Source organism: Anguilla rostrata, chromosome 1, assembly GCF_018555375.3.
Source record: "Anguilla rostrata isolate EN2019 chromosome 1, ASM1855537v3, whole genome shotgun sequence".
In the NCBI taxonomy this organism is placed as follows: domain Eukaryota; kingdom Metazoa; phylum Chordata; class Actinopteri; order Anguilliformes; family Anguillidae; genus Anguilla; species Anguilla rostrata.
This window is the reverse complement of record NC_057933.1, coordinates 46,741,858-46,756,077: the sequence shown is the minus strand read 5'-3', so window position 1 is coordinate 46,756,077 and position 14,220 is coordinate 46,741,858. Positions and strand designations below refer to the sequence as shown.

The following is a 14,220-nucleotide window of genomic DNA, read 5'->3' as shown; positions in this document are numbered from 1 at the left end:
AAGTATACTAGGGTAAAAATAGCCTCTCTTTTCTTTACTTTTAAAATACTGCATTTAATTGCAGAGTTTCCATGGGTGGATCTAATTCAATGCCTGAAAACGATTGAAACTGCACTTGTTAAGATGTCAGTTTATACCGTTTCTTTATAGCTTGTACACAGTTTATAGCACAGATCCTTTTAGGACAGTCAATTTTGTCTGAAGTCACCACAATCCTCCTGCACTAGAGGCACGATACATAAAGAGCATGCTCTCCTGACGCACTGGCCTGAGAGCCAGTAACTACTTTACACAGTGCATTATATTTTCTTGACAATAGATACGTAAGCACCCTTAAAGGCTAAACTCTTTTAATCAGCTATGCAGATAATGAACAAAACTAAGAAACATCAATGTAAAGTCACTTAATGGGTCAATGGGTCATCATGTGTCAGCATAGCCTGTATGCACCCTGGCATAGTGCCTACCGCCTCCTTTCAATCGCATCTCTTCTCTGTCCTGGTCCTCCAGTGGTGGAATGAGCTCCCCACTGTAATCTGGGACACCAAAGTCATTGCACATCTTCCACCGCAGACTGAAAATGCACCTATTTAAGCTGTGCCTTGGCTCACCTAATGCTGAACATTTCACGTGGGCTACCTATGCTAAATTTAACCCAATACCCCAAACCCATTTTCCCTCTAATCTTTCTACATTCTCTATTTCCCTCTTGCTTCTATTATTGCATCTGACTTTATTTTGTAAGATTATATATTGAACCCTACTATGGGTGTGACCCTGATGACTTAGCATCAGCGCTGTTGCCTAAACCCATAGGAATTTATGCTCTGGATAAGAGCATCTGCTAAATACCTAAACGTAGATCAGCAATAAAGTATAGTAGCAGTGATCCCTTCCACATGCTTTCTGAACTGGAGTCAGAAGCAGAATGTAGGCCTATCTACATGTGTGCAAAATTTTAAATGTCCAGTTTGGCAGGTTGCCAGTCAGAGTGCATGTGGAAAATGCACAAGAGATCCATACTATTATTTCCCCCGGTAGAATATGTGCTAAGCATACCGATTCTCTGACTACGTCTGGCAGCAAAACTGTAATACATCTGCCATGCTAATGTCCCCCGACATACTGTGCAGGGCCACAGAGACTTCATTGGATTCCGTAACATTAAAAACCTCACATTAATTTTGCATTGTGCAAGCAAGCACTGTTGCATGCATGCGCCACCTGCATTATGTCACTGGTTCTTCGTCACGATGGAATTCGCATTACTCCATAATATTGACCAGTTGTCCTTACTTGAACTTAATCTGAAACTGAGTACAATGAAGGCCTCACACTCAACAGGAGCACCAGTGTTTTCCCCTCACTGTTCATTGAAATCTGAGCACACTCTGAAAGTTTTCATTTTCAGTATCCAAGTTCTCTTCAAAGCTATGTTACTTAAACAAAAACAAAATAAGCACTCTCCCTTTATTATGTCCACTCCATATGTGAAATCCAACTAGTTGGGCTGTAAAAGCAGGCTCAAATTTTTAGGCAAATCTGGCACACCATATTTGTTGTAACAATGGGCCAAACTGGTGTTTTATGGCAGAGCAAGGCTCGGCTCTATGGCGTCAGAAGTGCAGCTGAGTGAACTACTTAATGTGAAAAGGTAAACACTGCGGTGTTTGTTTGAGTTTGGTGTGGCTCTGGAGATTGGCCTGGAATGTGTCTAAACAAACATGCTCAGCTCCTGCATTCCCTTCAGAATGTGGTTGCTGTGATTTGGGCCCTTTTGATTTCACCGTTAATCACCCATACAAGCTTGCAGCAGAAAACCACATAGGTCAGTACAGGCATTATACTTCATGAGGAATCCCCTTCAAATTACAAGTTTATTCTAATGTTGATTCATGTTTCCTACTGTCATGCTAGGTTTACCCTTACAACCTATAAAAATGACTGTGGAAAAAAAAATCAACCTCTAAAACGGTTTTGTTTCTCTCACTGTGGCTGTCTTCCAAAAATGATCCAGCTCCTGAGACACTCTCGGGGATGCCATTTACACCAGAATTAAGTGTTTGGAAATTGTAGTTGCCCATGATATACCCTGCAAGGCTAAATATATTTGGTTAATTTGATACATTTCATCCTGAGACAGTCATTTGGCAAAGCTGGAACAGGCTCTCATGCTGCATTAACCAATATTGCGAGTCACGGAGTGCACTTCATTGACTAAAATCATTTTGAACAACTGTGTGAACTGCACATGGAACCTAAAAAAGGGAACGTTCCATTTTATTAACAATGATACCGCTCCATCCTTGTAATAGTTACGGTCATTAAACACTATAGTTCAGGGGGCCTCCAGTGGCGTAGCCCATAGAGTACTTTCCACATGCTCATTGCGAGCCACGACGTCGGCGGTTCGAGTCCGACCGCTGATCTTTGTCACGTCTCCTTCTGGTTCTTCCTGTCTCTCTACACTATCCTGTCTAATAAAAGCTTAAAAAAGCCCCCCCCCCCCCCAAAAAAAATTAAACACTATAGCTCAGATTCTATGCTGAACTCGAGTGTAGCAGAAAAAGCCATTTCATTGTTTTTACGGGCTGAACCATTCTGTATGTTTGAGAATGTCTGTTACAGTGCAAATCTACAGGTTTCTTTAGCAAGTCTTTGTGAACTTTACCACTTGTACAAAGCAACACTAGGGAGTACCTAGAAAAGACTGTGTCCTAGCGGGCTGAATCTAATTTGTTTGTTAGTTTATTTTTACCGATTTCATCATCCATTTTAACTTGTTCCATAGAAGGGTCTTTCAGTTTCAGCACAACCAAGGCTTGGAATAAAATATAAACAATGTCAACGGGAAGGAAATGATGTAATTCACAAAATGAACAAAATTTCATTTTTGTTCAATTTTGAGGGCAAACTGACTGAAACATCACTGTTTTGTGAATTTAAGGTACAGAAGAGAAGTTACATTTTATTAATGTCTCCTTGCTCCATGATTACGAAGGCCAGGCAGTAGGTGGTGTGTAGGCCTTTTTTATTCAGAGATTCTGTATGAAATTTCCCCGTGGGCAATTTTAAAATTATTTAGACATTTGCAAGAATTTTATGATAACATGCAATGGCAGCATGTGTCATTGCACAACTGTGAACAACCCTGATTTCTCTCTTTAATATGAACCCACAGAACTTGTGAAGCATTCAGCTGTTCAACAAAAATGCATGTAAGGCCTAGACTCTGTCCAGAGAACTAATTCAGGACAGAAGGCTGCCATTAAATTTTCCTTTCAACACTCAATACAATGCTACTTCCTGTCTGATGTTCTCATTCTTTTGTGACTGCCTCCCCTATGCCCACAGACCCCCTGCTACACCCCCTGATGTGTCTCACATTGGGTGACAGGGTAATATAGTCTAAAAGTCTGGCTAATCATTGCTTCCTCCACCCAGGTTGGCTCCTGTCCATGATGACATACAGAGTACAGCAGAAGTAATGCACAGGTCACAATAATGTGCGTTGGTAGCCCTCCTTCTATCATGTACCGAGAACAGCTTACATCATCTATGAAATACATAATTTTGCTCCATCCTTTGCCTACTTGAAAATATTTGTGTCATGCACTAAATACATAAGCTAATAGAAAAACAGTTCACAGTATTTCTTGGGAGAGATATTTTCGCGATTTTCACACCATGAAAATTCAATATTTGTATGTATGCACAGTGAACACCATAATGTTTTTTTCTTGATTTGGCTCTATAATTTTAGATTTCTAATCAAATAATGTGGTTAAATTGCAGCTTCTCAGCTTTTATTAAAGGGTATTCTTTTACATTTTGGTTTCATCGTGTATAAATAGGAGAGGTTTTTAGGGCACCATAATATTTGGGACAAATGGCTGTACAGGTGTCTCTGATTAGTCAGGTGTGTTCAGTTGCTTCTTTGGTGAAAGTAAAAGAGCTTTCAATATCTAGTCTTGAGTCTAGGCTTTTGATTGCGATCTGTTTTTGGCATGACACCATAAGGACCAGAGTTGTGCTAATGAAAGTCAAGGAAGCAATTATGAGGCTAAGAAATATTTAAAAAACAGCCAGAGACATAGGCCAAATCTTAGGCTTACCAAGATCAACTGTTTGGAACATCATTAGGAAGAATGAGAGCACTGGTGAGCTCAGTAATTGCAAAAAGGGCCTGGTAGGCCAAGGAAGACAATGATGACCAAAGAATAGCATTGTTTAGAGTACAGAGCCAAATAAAGAAAATGTCTTTGTCTCAAACTTTACGAAGCTCACTGTATATAAATATATAGTGCTTTATTATTGTACTGGAGTGAGTGCAATAAAAACAAAAGAAATGTTGAAAGAAAATCCTGCTGATTTGGACCCTTCAAAAAATGTTTCAAGGAGAAAGTACAGGGACAAACGGATAACTTCAACCACTGGTCTGGGCATCACCTCACTTTTCATTTTCAATGCAATGCTTCAGTTCATTGAAACAAGATATATTTTTATGGTATTTTAGGGGACATTACATGCCAACATTTCCCTCTGAATTATTATTCAGGTTAACTACATACACAACAACAGCAGTGCATATAAAATTCCTTATCTAATTTTATTGCTACTTCTCTCATAAAACACCTTACACATAAAAACAACTTAAATAAACCAGGTAAAATAATTTTGTTTCGCTCCCACCTCATAATTTTCTTATGATTAAAAAAAAAAATGTATGTCTTGCAGAAGACCAATGTTTGAGTTCCTAATCATGGAACATAAGCAGTATTAAAAATGGACAAGTTTCCAGGGCTTATGGAAATGTGGAAACATCCAACCCTGTTATTTCTTTGCAGATGATAAAAGTATATAGCTGTGAAAAGTCCGCGGACAAAGGTGGAATTCCAAAATGAGTCTTCCTACGTGCGGCTTTGACGTATGATTTGCAAGCTCCCAGTCTGGAACAGCGTCTCAGACACAGTCGGCAAACAGAGAACTGTGAAGTCTAACATTTTTCAACTTCCAGAGTAAAACTATTTGACCAGTTGTGAATCATGTCGCAGCATAAAATGGTGCCAACACACAGGTCGTTTATAGAGCTCATTCCATCATCTGATCCACGACCAAGAAAGTTAATTGGGGCTGGGCGAGCAAAGCGTTGTTTGTGGACTTCAGGAAGTAAATATTTCATTGATTCTTAAAGGGAAATGCAGGAAGAATGAAAGGAATGCTGCAGAGGAGATAAACTCCCCGAGCTGAAGGCATTTCAGGTGCAGCAAGTGTGCGCCCTGGAGTGATAGGAATGGGAACTGCACATTGCTTAATAGTTACATATTCACAAACATATTAACAAAACTGAATAGTGCAGTCAGTAAGCAGCTGTGTGGGATAATTAGTGATAACCGACCTCCCTGCTAATCACTAGGATCATTTTTTTGCCACCTGTTTATGGTATGTGGGGGGGAAAACTGAACACCAAACTTGTTGATGAAACAATGCCGGTATTCAATCAAGAATTTTTCTTCACAAACACAGTTTAACAACTTTGCCTGTGTTTACTTACAAACTCAAAGGGAAGTACTGAGTGCATATAGGGCAAAGTATTTTATAATCAGCAGAGGTTTCCAGCGTTAGTCATGACACATTTTCATAACCATACAATAACAGCCAATCACCCCCATGATACAATACCAGCCTCATACAGTAGCAGTCCTTCCTTGAGAATGAGGTAGATTGCCTGTTCAGTCCCTTTCTCTAGAGCAAAATAATTCCCAACAAACCCAGACACTGACATACACCTGTCCCAGTGATCAAAGTCATGGAAATGGAGGTGCCGAAAGACTGGGACATTCTGGAGCACAGGAAAACCTAGGTGTGATGTCATGGTAACATGGTTACAGACTCTTCACCCTGGTAACATTCTTCTCAGAATATTTATTTTCTCGACATTTATGGCAGGGCTAGTCAGATCCAGTCCTGAAGGGCTCCAATATTATTTTAGTTTTCTTCAAACACAGACACTCTCAGAACCATGGAGGCAAGACAAATGTTCCAGTAAGACAGAAATATTGCTGAATCAAATCATTAGGTTCCCAGCTGGGCCAAAAGTCTGTAGTCATTGCGGTTCTCTAGAACTTGGGCCAAGTAATCTTTAGTCCTTTTCCTCCTGGTTTTGTTCTCACAGGTAAATCCCCATGTACTGAATGAGCCAGTACATACATTACATAAAGCTTAATGCCAAAGAACATTAGGAACAAATATGATTTTACATCAGAGACAAGAAATGTTGGCCCCCAATACATGTGGCAATGAACTGGGCTTGTAGCGCAAACATTGAGTTTGACTTCCTGCTGGGGTACTGCTGTTGTTCCCTTGAGCATGGCACAGAATTGTTTCTGTAAATATCCACCTTCATAAATGGATGCAAAGAAGTTGCTCTGGATTAGAGGGTCTGCTGTTTGCCAAAATGCAAACAAATCATGAGGTAAGAACTTGGTGGGGTTAACAGGTTTTCAGTTTGGGACAGAAATGTTTGTTCTAAAAAGATCACATCAATAAATAAGATCTTAAGAAGCATGAGCTAGTGCAGCTATATCACACAATTAGTCACAATGCATTGTTGTTTTTGTGTTATTAGTTTGGATACAGCACACTGAATATCCCATTACTCAGCATATGAAACTTTGTAATATATCCCAGTTGTGTTTTGTAATCCATTATGACGATACAACAACGGGATTAACTATGCCCGTAAAGTTTTCTTTGCCATCTATAATACATTTATTGAGGATCAACGTAGAACTGGGTGTTTTAACAGTCATGTGATTGGAAGTTCTCTCTGTCATCCAGTAAGTCAGCCAAGAGTCCAGGGCTTCGCCTCCTATTTTTACCCTACCCAATCATAGCACTGCCTGCTTAGATGGCTTTATAAATTGTTCTGCTTACAGCGAGCAACAGAATTTTAAGAAGCGCAAAAGTGGAAACGCGAAGCTAGGTCGCGAGTCTGTGAAAGATGGCTAATTTTGTGGAGAGAGTTGTGCGCGTTTTTCTTTTTTGTGCTTCAGCTCAGGTAAGTTATTCTGCGCAAAGGTTACAACTTCTCCAACCCCGTTTTACACAAGCCTTTGCTTTGCACGAGAGGATACATATGGCAGCATAAACGCAGTAATACAAATCTCTCTCTTGTCACGGTTGCAGTTGTGTTCCCTGGCATGGGCGCAGTCATGTCCATCTCGATGCAGCTGTCCGCAAGAACCACCGATGTGTACACCTGGTGTGCAGCTCGTGTTGGATGACTGCGCGTGCTGTCTCGTGTGCGCTCGACAGAATGGGGAGGTTTGCTCAGATATGAACCCGTGTGATATTCGGAAGGGTCTACACTGCGATTATGCGGCTGATGTTAACAAGAGGACAGGTGTCTGTATGGGTGAGTAGCGGTTCTCATGCGTAATTTATCTGTTGGGAAGAACGGTGGAGAACGGAGACTTATTTGCTTTTACCGCGAGGTGAAAAGATAAAGTCTTTAGACTGTAAGAAGATAACAGTCCAGGGTCTGCTTTCCTACAGTCTATCTGTCTTCCTATTCCAGGGTCGAACTGAATAACTTGATTTGGTTTAAACGGATTTATTACTGTTAACTAACTTGTTTACCCACCGTATAATTTATTATTGTCGATTTAACAGGTCTCCCTGTACCAACATTTCACGACATGTACATAATGTTATGCTAAAAGAGAAATATTTGCCCTGCCAGAATACTGAATTTTAACGCAAACCCTTGATTGGCATTATTTTTCCACAGTACTAGGTTCCGAGTCCTAATACACAATTCGTGCAGGCTATTCCAATACATGTTATCGAAACTGTGCTTCTGAAGCAGTAACAAATTATTAGTTATTGAGGCAATACTTATTTCTTGCTCAGGGATAAAACAGCGGAATCTCTTGTATGACTCCGACCTTACAGTTTTGTTCACTGCATCACTGTGCATTCTGATGAGTGAACAGTGCAACATTGCCTATGAGGTTTGAGGTTCTTAAGGCAAAATGTTCATAATAAAAATGGCAATTGGTCACACATGCCTGTTCAACAACCTTGAAACATTGTCCTTTCCATGCCTGATGTTACTGCCATGATTAGACTAGAGATAACGGTTTGTCATCAAGTTTAATAAGATGCATGCAATTTTAGCAGCCAATAAATTTCTATTTTTTCAGCAGAGAAAAGGGCTAATTATCTTGTTTTTTCCCCTTCACTGGCAGCTCGTGAGGGAGACATCTGCCTGTTCGACGGCGCCGTCTACCAGAACGGCGAGACTTTTTATCCCAGCTGCAAGTATCAGTGCACGTGCCGAGATGGCCAGATCGGTTGTATACCGCGCTGCAACCTCGATGTCATGCTGCCGGGACCCGATTGCCCTTTCCCACGAAAGGTGCAGGTGCCGGGGGAGTGCTGCGAGAAGTGGGTGTGTGACACCGAGGCGGAAGTTAGCCCCCTGGGTGGCCTCGCCATGGCCGGTGAGCGCCCCGACCCCTGCTTTGACGTCACTGGCACCCTTGCGCGAGCGTGCTAAACCAACATTGCTTGTGGAAGCTCGTTTGACCAGTGAGAGTAGTCACTGTGCACAAAGCACAGAGTACTGTTGATCAATGACAAACCAGATAAAGGTAAAATAAGTATATAAGCAACACTGCCTCAAAGCACTCATGGTTTCTGAGTGTAAAAGCTGCATGGATTTAGAAAAGCCTAATGTTTAAATGCACAATCACGGACTACAGTAGAAGCATAAGTAACCCAGATTTATACACAATAACATGCTTTTTCATTCTTGGTCCCCAGCATATAGACAGGAGGAGACCGTAGGATTTAACACCTGGGACTCCAGCCTGAACTGTATTGAGCAGACGACCGAGTGGGGGGCATGCTCGCGTTCCTGCGGGATGGGCACGTCCACACGAGTCACTAACAGGAACGCGCGCTGCGAGCTGGTCAAACAGAGCCGACTGTGCATCGTCAGGCCATGCGAAAAACAGCAGCCTCGACGGACACCAAAGGTATGGCCCGAGATCGTGGACAACAACTGCTGTGCTGAAAGTACGAGAGTATATCACTATGAATATATGAAAATGTATTCTAATGTGGCTCCTGTGTTTCTCACTTCAAAGATATCTTTATTTTTACTGCATTACTTATTTAACAGACATGCTAACTGTAAGTAGCAATAAACCTGAAGAAATTTAGGTTCATTGCTGCTTAGTATCTTGCTTAAAGGTGCAATGACAGTGGCTCTCCTGGGTCACAAACATGCAGCTTCTAGGTTACTTGAGCAGTACCCTAACCATATTGCAATGTCACACTAACTGTTAGATGGTGAAGGGATGGGGGGGGGGACTGATGATAAATGTGGGAAATCCAAAACTTGGCGTGTACATTATGAGACAGACTATATATTTCTAACATTTTTTAAATTATCTACTTTCTATTAGAAAGTTAGCAAGTGCCTGAGAACAAGGAAGAGCCGGAAGCCTATCCACTTCACCTTCAAGAACTGCACCAGTGTCCAGACCTACAAGCCACGGTACTGCGGCACATGCAACGCCGGGCGCTGCTGCACCCCCCACAGCACCAAGACCGTGCAGGTGGAGTTCCGGTGCGCCCAGGGCAAGGCGATCAAGAAGCCCATGATGTTCATCAACTCCTGTGCTTGCCACCACCACTGCCCACGCGACAACGCCGTCTTCCACCTGAGAGACCTGGCGTATAGTGGACTGACGATGTAACCTTTGGCTCTCTGCTGCCCCCTATCAAATCAGATGCTAACTGCACTTGTGTGCTAGGGGTGACTCCAGGGGGGCAAAGTGCTGCAGGAAATTCACAAATGGGTTGATGGGAGGTGGAGTCTTGAGCTTGCCTTGGACATGCTTCAAAATCTCAAACACCAGACCCATTATGTTCTCTGAATTTAAGCAAATGGGTTTGAAGCCTGGAGCAAGTTGGTATGTTGCAGAAATATCACACTACAGACCACACATTACATTACATTACAGGCATTTAGCAGACGCTCTTATCCAGAGCGACTTACACAAATTAAGTGCCTTGCTCAAAGGTACAATGGCAGTGTCCTATCCAGGAATCGAACCTGTGACCTTTTGGTTACAAGCCTAGTCCCTTACCCACTGTGCTACACTGCCGCCCCACCACCCATTACGCTGTCCTGTGACACTCAGCTTCCTTCATGCACCCCAATTGCATGTGATAACATGCAAGTTTTTGGCATTTGATATTGCTACAGATTGAATAGTTTTCTTGATATTTTTGTTAAAACAAAGGAAATGGAATTTCATTTTCTGCCTCATTAAATATATTGGCATCTTTGCCAAGGGGCTGCTATAAGCTGGTTGACCCCTGAAGGTCTAGGGTTGGACAACCCTGATCTCTGCTTTTTAAAATGAGATATAGGCCTTATTCTTAAAATGGGGGCATGTCTTACTGAATCCTGACCAATGTTCCATTGAGTGGACCTCTGGAGTCCAAAATGTTGACTTGACGGCACTGAGTCTTCCCAAGACTGTCACTTTTCCCCTGGCTATGCAAAAGGTAAATCATGCAACCTAAGATAAGATTTGATTCCTTCATAGTGACCCGTGTCAAAAGCAGGCCAACTACGCTGGACATCTAAACTAGTGGAACTATTTTAGTACACTAAAATACCTTTTATTCTAAAAGACTTATGCTGAATATGCCGGGGAAAACACATGTAAATACATTGTATATTTTGTCCCTGTGTTTATCTAATGCATATTTTTTTGTATTGTAAGCTTATGTATATATGAGTTGTATATATATTGTTTTAATTACATCTGTCATACTCAGCTTTTCCAGCAATGATTAATGATGTTGTGCTACTTAAATATGCATTAATGCATTGGTATTAAATTTGTATTTTTTTCTATATAAGCTACGTCTCCAAGTTTCTTCAAACATTCATGTTTTGATATGAAGTCATCCATTCATGAACACTTATTGCACTATGAAGTATACACTGGAAAGTGATGTTTCCATTAACTGCTAGTTTATTACTTATTTGTTTAGTGGACAACCTTATCCAGGGAGAGTTGTCATGTTCCTGTGTACAATAGTCTCACACAGGATTCAGTCCCAGAATGGGTCAGATTCCTGCTGGGTAACCATTATTCCATGCACTGCATTATGTAAAAAAACAAAGCATGAATTGTAACAAATGACGTAGTGATTTTAAAAAAAATTTACTGTTGATATTGGCAGTAAATGCCATTTTTGAATTCCTTTGCATAAACCAGGGGTTCTCAAAATCAGTTCTGGGGGCCTGTTTTACCAACAGTTGTAACAACGGAATTGTAGAGCTGTTTGTTATACTTGGACAGTTTAAATCTGTTATGTCCGTGTGATGACTTGCCCTCTTAAGGTCAAATACTTAATATTTCATGAATTAATGTTCAATATTCACATATCCCAGGATTTTTATCCATCAGATCCACTAATGCTTTCATTTAGTGTGCTATATGGCACATGGATCCTTTAACTGATTATAGACTGATAGGTGAAACCAGCAGGGTCCTAAGGGCTGAAGGGTCACTTAAATGAAATTAAAATGTGGAAAAGGAAGAGCTCATATCAACAAGCAAAAAGCAAATTGCAACAATTCAAACTTGTATTGTGTTAATAAGTGTAAGTAAAATAAAAATATGGAAGAATTCTATTGGATCAAGAAAGTGGCTGTATTAAAAGCCTGCCTACACATGAGGCCACAGAATTTAGACCATACACAATTTTGCTTGTTTGAAAAGGCAGTTATACCAACTCAAGGCCTTCAAGTAAACAGTGTCACCTTGTGGCATGTTTAGGAACTTTCCTTTCAATGGAAGGAAATTGTATTCTCAGAAAATTTAGTACTTCCACTAGAACACCACAATTGTCCACAAACTTCTGTATATATATTTGATGACATCAATATTAAGATATAGCATAACTTGCAGTTCAACCTCAATGGACACACTCACAGAAACAATCCTTAATCAGTGCAGCACTCTGAGCTGTGGTATCCATTTTTATTAATTAGAGAATCCTTGAGTTCCACAGCTGTATAGCTCTGTTTGTCGGTCGGTCCACAAAAAGTGTCCCACCCCGTAGCAGCCACAATTTTCGCCCCAGGAGGCTGCAATTTGGCATGGACATTGGTCATGACCCAAGGGTAGAGCTGAGTAACTCTCAAGGCTGATTGACCAAAAGGGAGCGTGGTGATGGGCGTGGCCTATCACAAAAAGGTGCATAACTCCCGAATGGATTCACAGATCTGCACAAGATTTTGTGGAAAGGTTATTCATGAGCCAAAGAAGAGGTCACGTGTTGGTGTGAGGGTGTGTGCGTGGATGCATGCACACATGGATGCATGCACGTGTGCGGTCGCAGCTATTGCGGATTTGCACTTGTTTATTATCTCTGCCGGTGTGTAATGAACCAGGTGAATATTGCTACAGTCTGTCTTGTCATTTTTCGAGATGTCCTTGGTGCATCAATGTTACACTTTGGTGTCACTTTCCTTTAATTGCATCATAATGTGCACTGATCCTGACAATGTTTGTCTAATTACTTGTTGATGGTAATTCATTAGTGGCTTCTGTGATGTTAAATAGAACCATTTCCGAGTTTACAGTGTCAACAGTGACACCTTGAGAGTAAGAGTTCAAACGTCGATTACATGCCTAAATTTAGAAAAAACTGTTAGGGTTTAACTACAAAAAATTTCAATTACAATGGTGTCAGGTTCTCTATCACTCCATCAATTAAAGAGTTCAAATACTGTCCCATACATACCTGCATTACAAGAAACCCCTCTTCGTTAGAGATCTTTAAGAAGTTCATTCCACAATTTAAAATAAAGTCACTGGAATTTTTGTATCTTGAAGAAATTAGTCTAATTGTGCACACTTACATCAAGCTGTACATCTAATTGTGCACACCTACATCAAGCTGTACAAGAAAATCACAAACTTAAACAATGTCTTATTTTAACAAATAAGAATTGTAAGAAAAAATATTAGACATTTATTCACATTGCAAAACAATAACAGTAAATACTTTTCTTCATAATATAAATATAAACATTTATAAAATGCATTGTGTCATGACTGAGTGTTTGTGTTATTTGAAAATAGTAAAATTACTATTTTGGTTGAATTATTCTATTCTAATCACACGAATCTGTGATTTTGCCTTCCTCTATGTTCTACTTTGCAACAATTTATTTTGTACTGCCTATAACCCTTTATTACACTATGTTTTTGGTTTTGTAAAATTTTGTATTTTTAAAACATTTTCTGGGACAAGAATATATCATTGGTTCTCTGCTGGTTATTAAATTGATAAACTTAATCAGCTGAGTGAGTATTAAGTTCCACATAAGGACTGGACACAAACCAAAATAATTTAAGTGCCTTTTGATTTTAATACATGAATGTATACAAGTAGAATATGACTTTTGATTTGATCTTTTAATTATGACAAAAGACATACTGAATTATAAACACCATTGATGTGTTTATGTAATATTAATCAGTCTCATACTATGGAATAATTATAAAATAATGACAAATAATATTGCAGCTCAAACCTTCAAAATGCATGGAGAGCAACTGAAAAAAACATGTGTTACTGTCATTCACAATATTCTTAAAGATTCTCACAAACTGCCAGTTTTTAAAAGCAGATATGACTGTTCTACCATGGAATTTGAAGATACAGTATGATTAAAAGTTTGATTGCAAGGAGCAAGTGTCATGTATTTAGCATTGTGAAATTTTGCAGCTTGTGAAAAATAAAAATGTCCATATGCGTACCCCTGCCCAAGGTATTAAAATAAATTTAGATAACACAATACATTGTTGGACTGCTCATACATTAGTTTTGGTCTCTCTATATAATGATTCACAAATTAGTCATAAAAAGTTGTGACATGTTGAACTAGCGTGGCTCTAGAAAAAGGTAGACAGATTGAATGACATGATATGAAACTTGGATACCAGAACTGCATGGCCAAAGTTGAGACGTACACAAGTAATGAATTGCACCAGATGACATGGTGATAAAACTCTTAGCTTATCCTGTATACCATGTTTCAGTTATTGCATATAACAATATAACTTTTTTTCCAGAAAAGAATGCATGCAGTGTGTGTTGGGGTCCTTCAACCAA

The 14,220-nt window shown here is 40.0% G+C and overlaps 2 protein-coding genes across 9 annotated transcripts in view; one reads left to right on the top strand and one right to left on the bottom strand.

Moving 5' to 3' along the window:
- Nucleotides 1-14,220, bottom strand: part of LOC135256575 (tumor necrosis factor receptor superfamily member 11B-like) — a 114,823-nt gene that overhangs the window by 82,957 nt on the left and 17,646 nt on the right. Inside the window, exon 4 of one of the 8 annotated variants that reach the window (XR_010330470.1) lies at nt 11,055-11,192. The exons of the other annotated variants lie outside the window; for them this stretch is intronic. The gene's annotated coding sequence lies outside the window, so the exon portion shown is untranslated. Of the gene's footprint in view, nt 1-11,054; nt 11,193-14,220 lie in introns of those variants that run through there. 8 annotated transcript variants of the gene reach the window in all.
- Nucleotides 6,902-10,947, top strand: LOC135256606 (CCN family member 3-like). The gene is made up of 5 exons (XM_064338542.1): nt 6,902-7,060; nt 7,189-7,417; nt 8,253-8,507; nt 8,830-9,044; nt 9,477-10,947. The coding sequence occupies exons 1-5, from the start codon at nt 7,004-7,006 to the stop codon at nt 9,768-9,770; spliced, it is 1,050 nt and encodes a 349-aa protein (XP_064194612.1). The 5' UTR covers nt 6,902-7,003; the 3' UTR covers nt 9,771-10,947.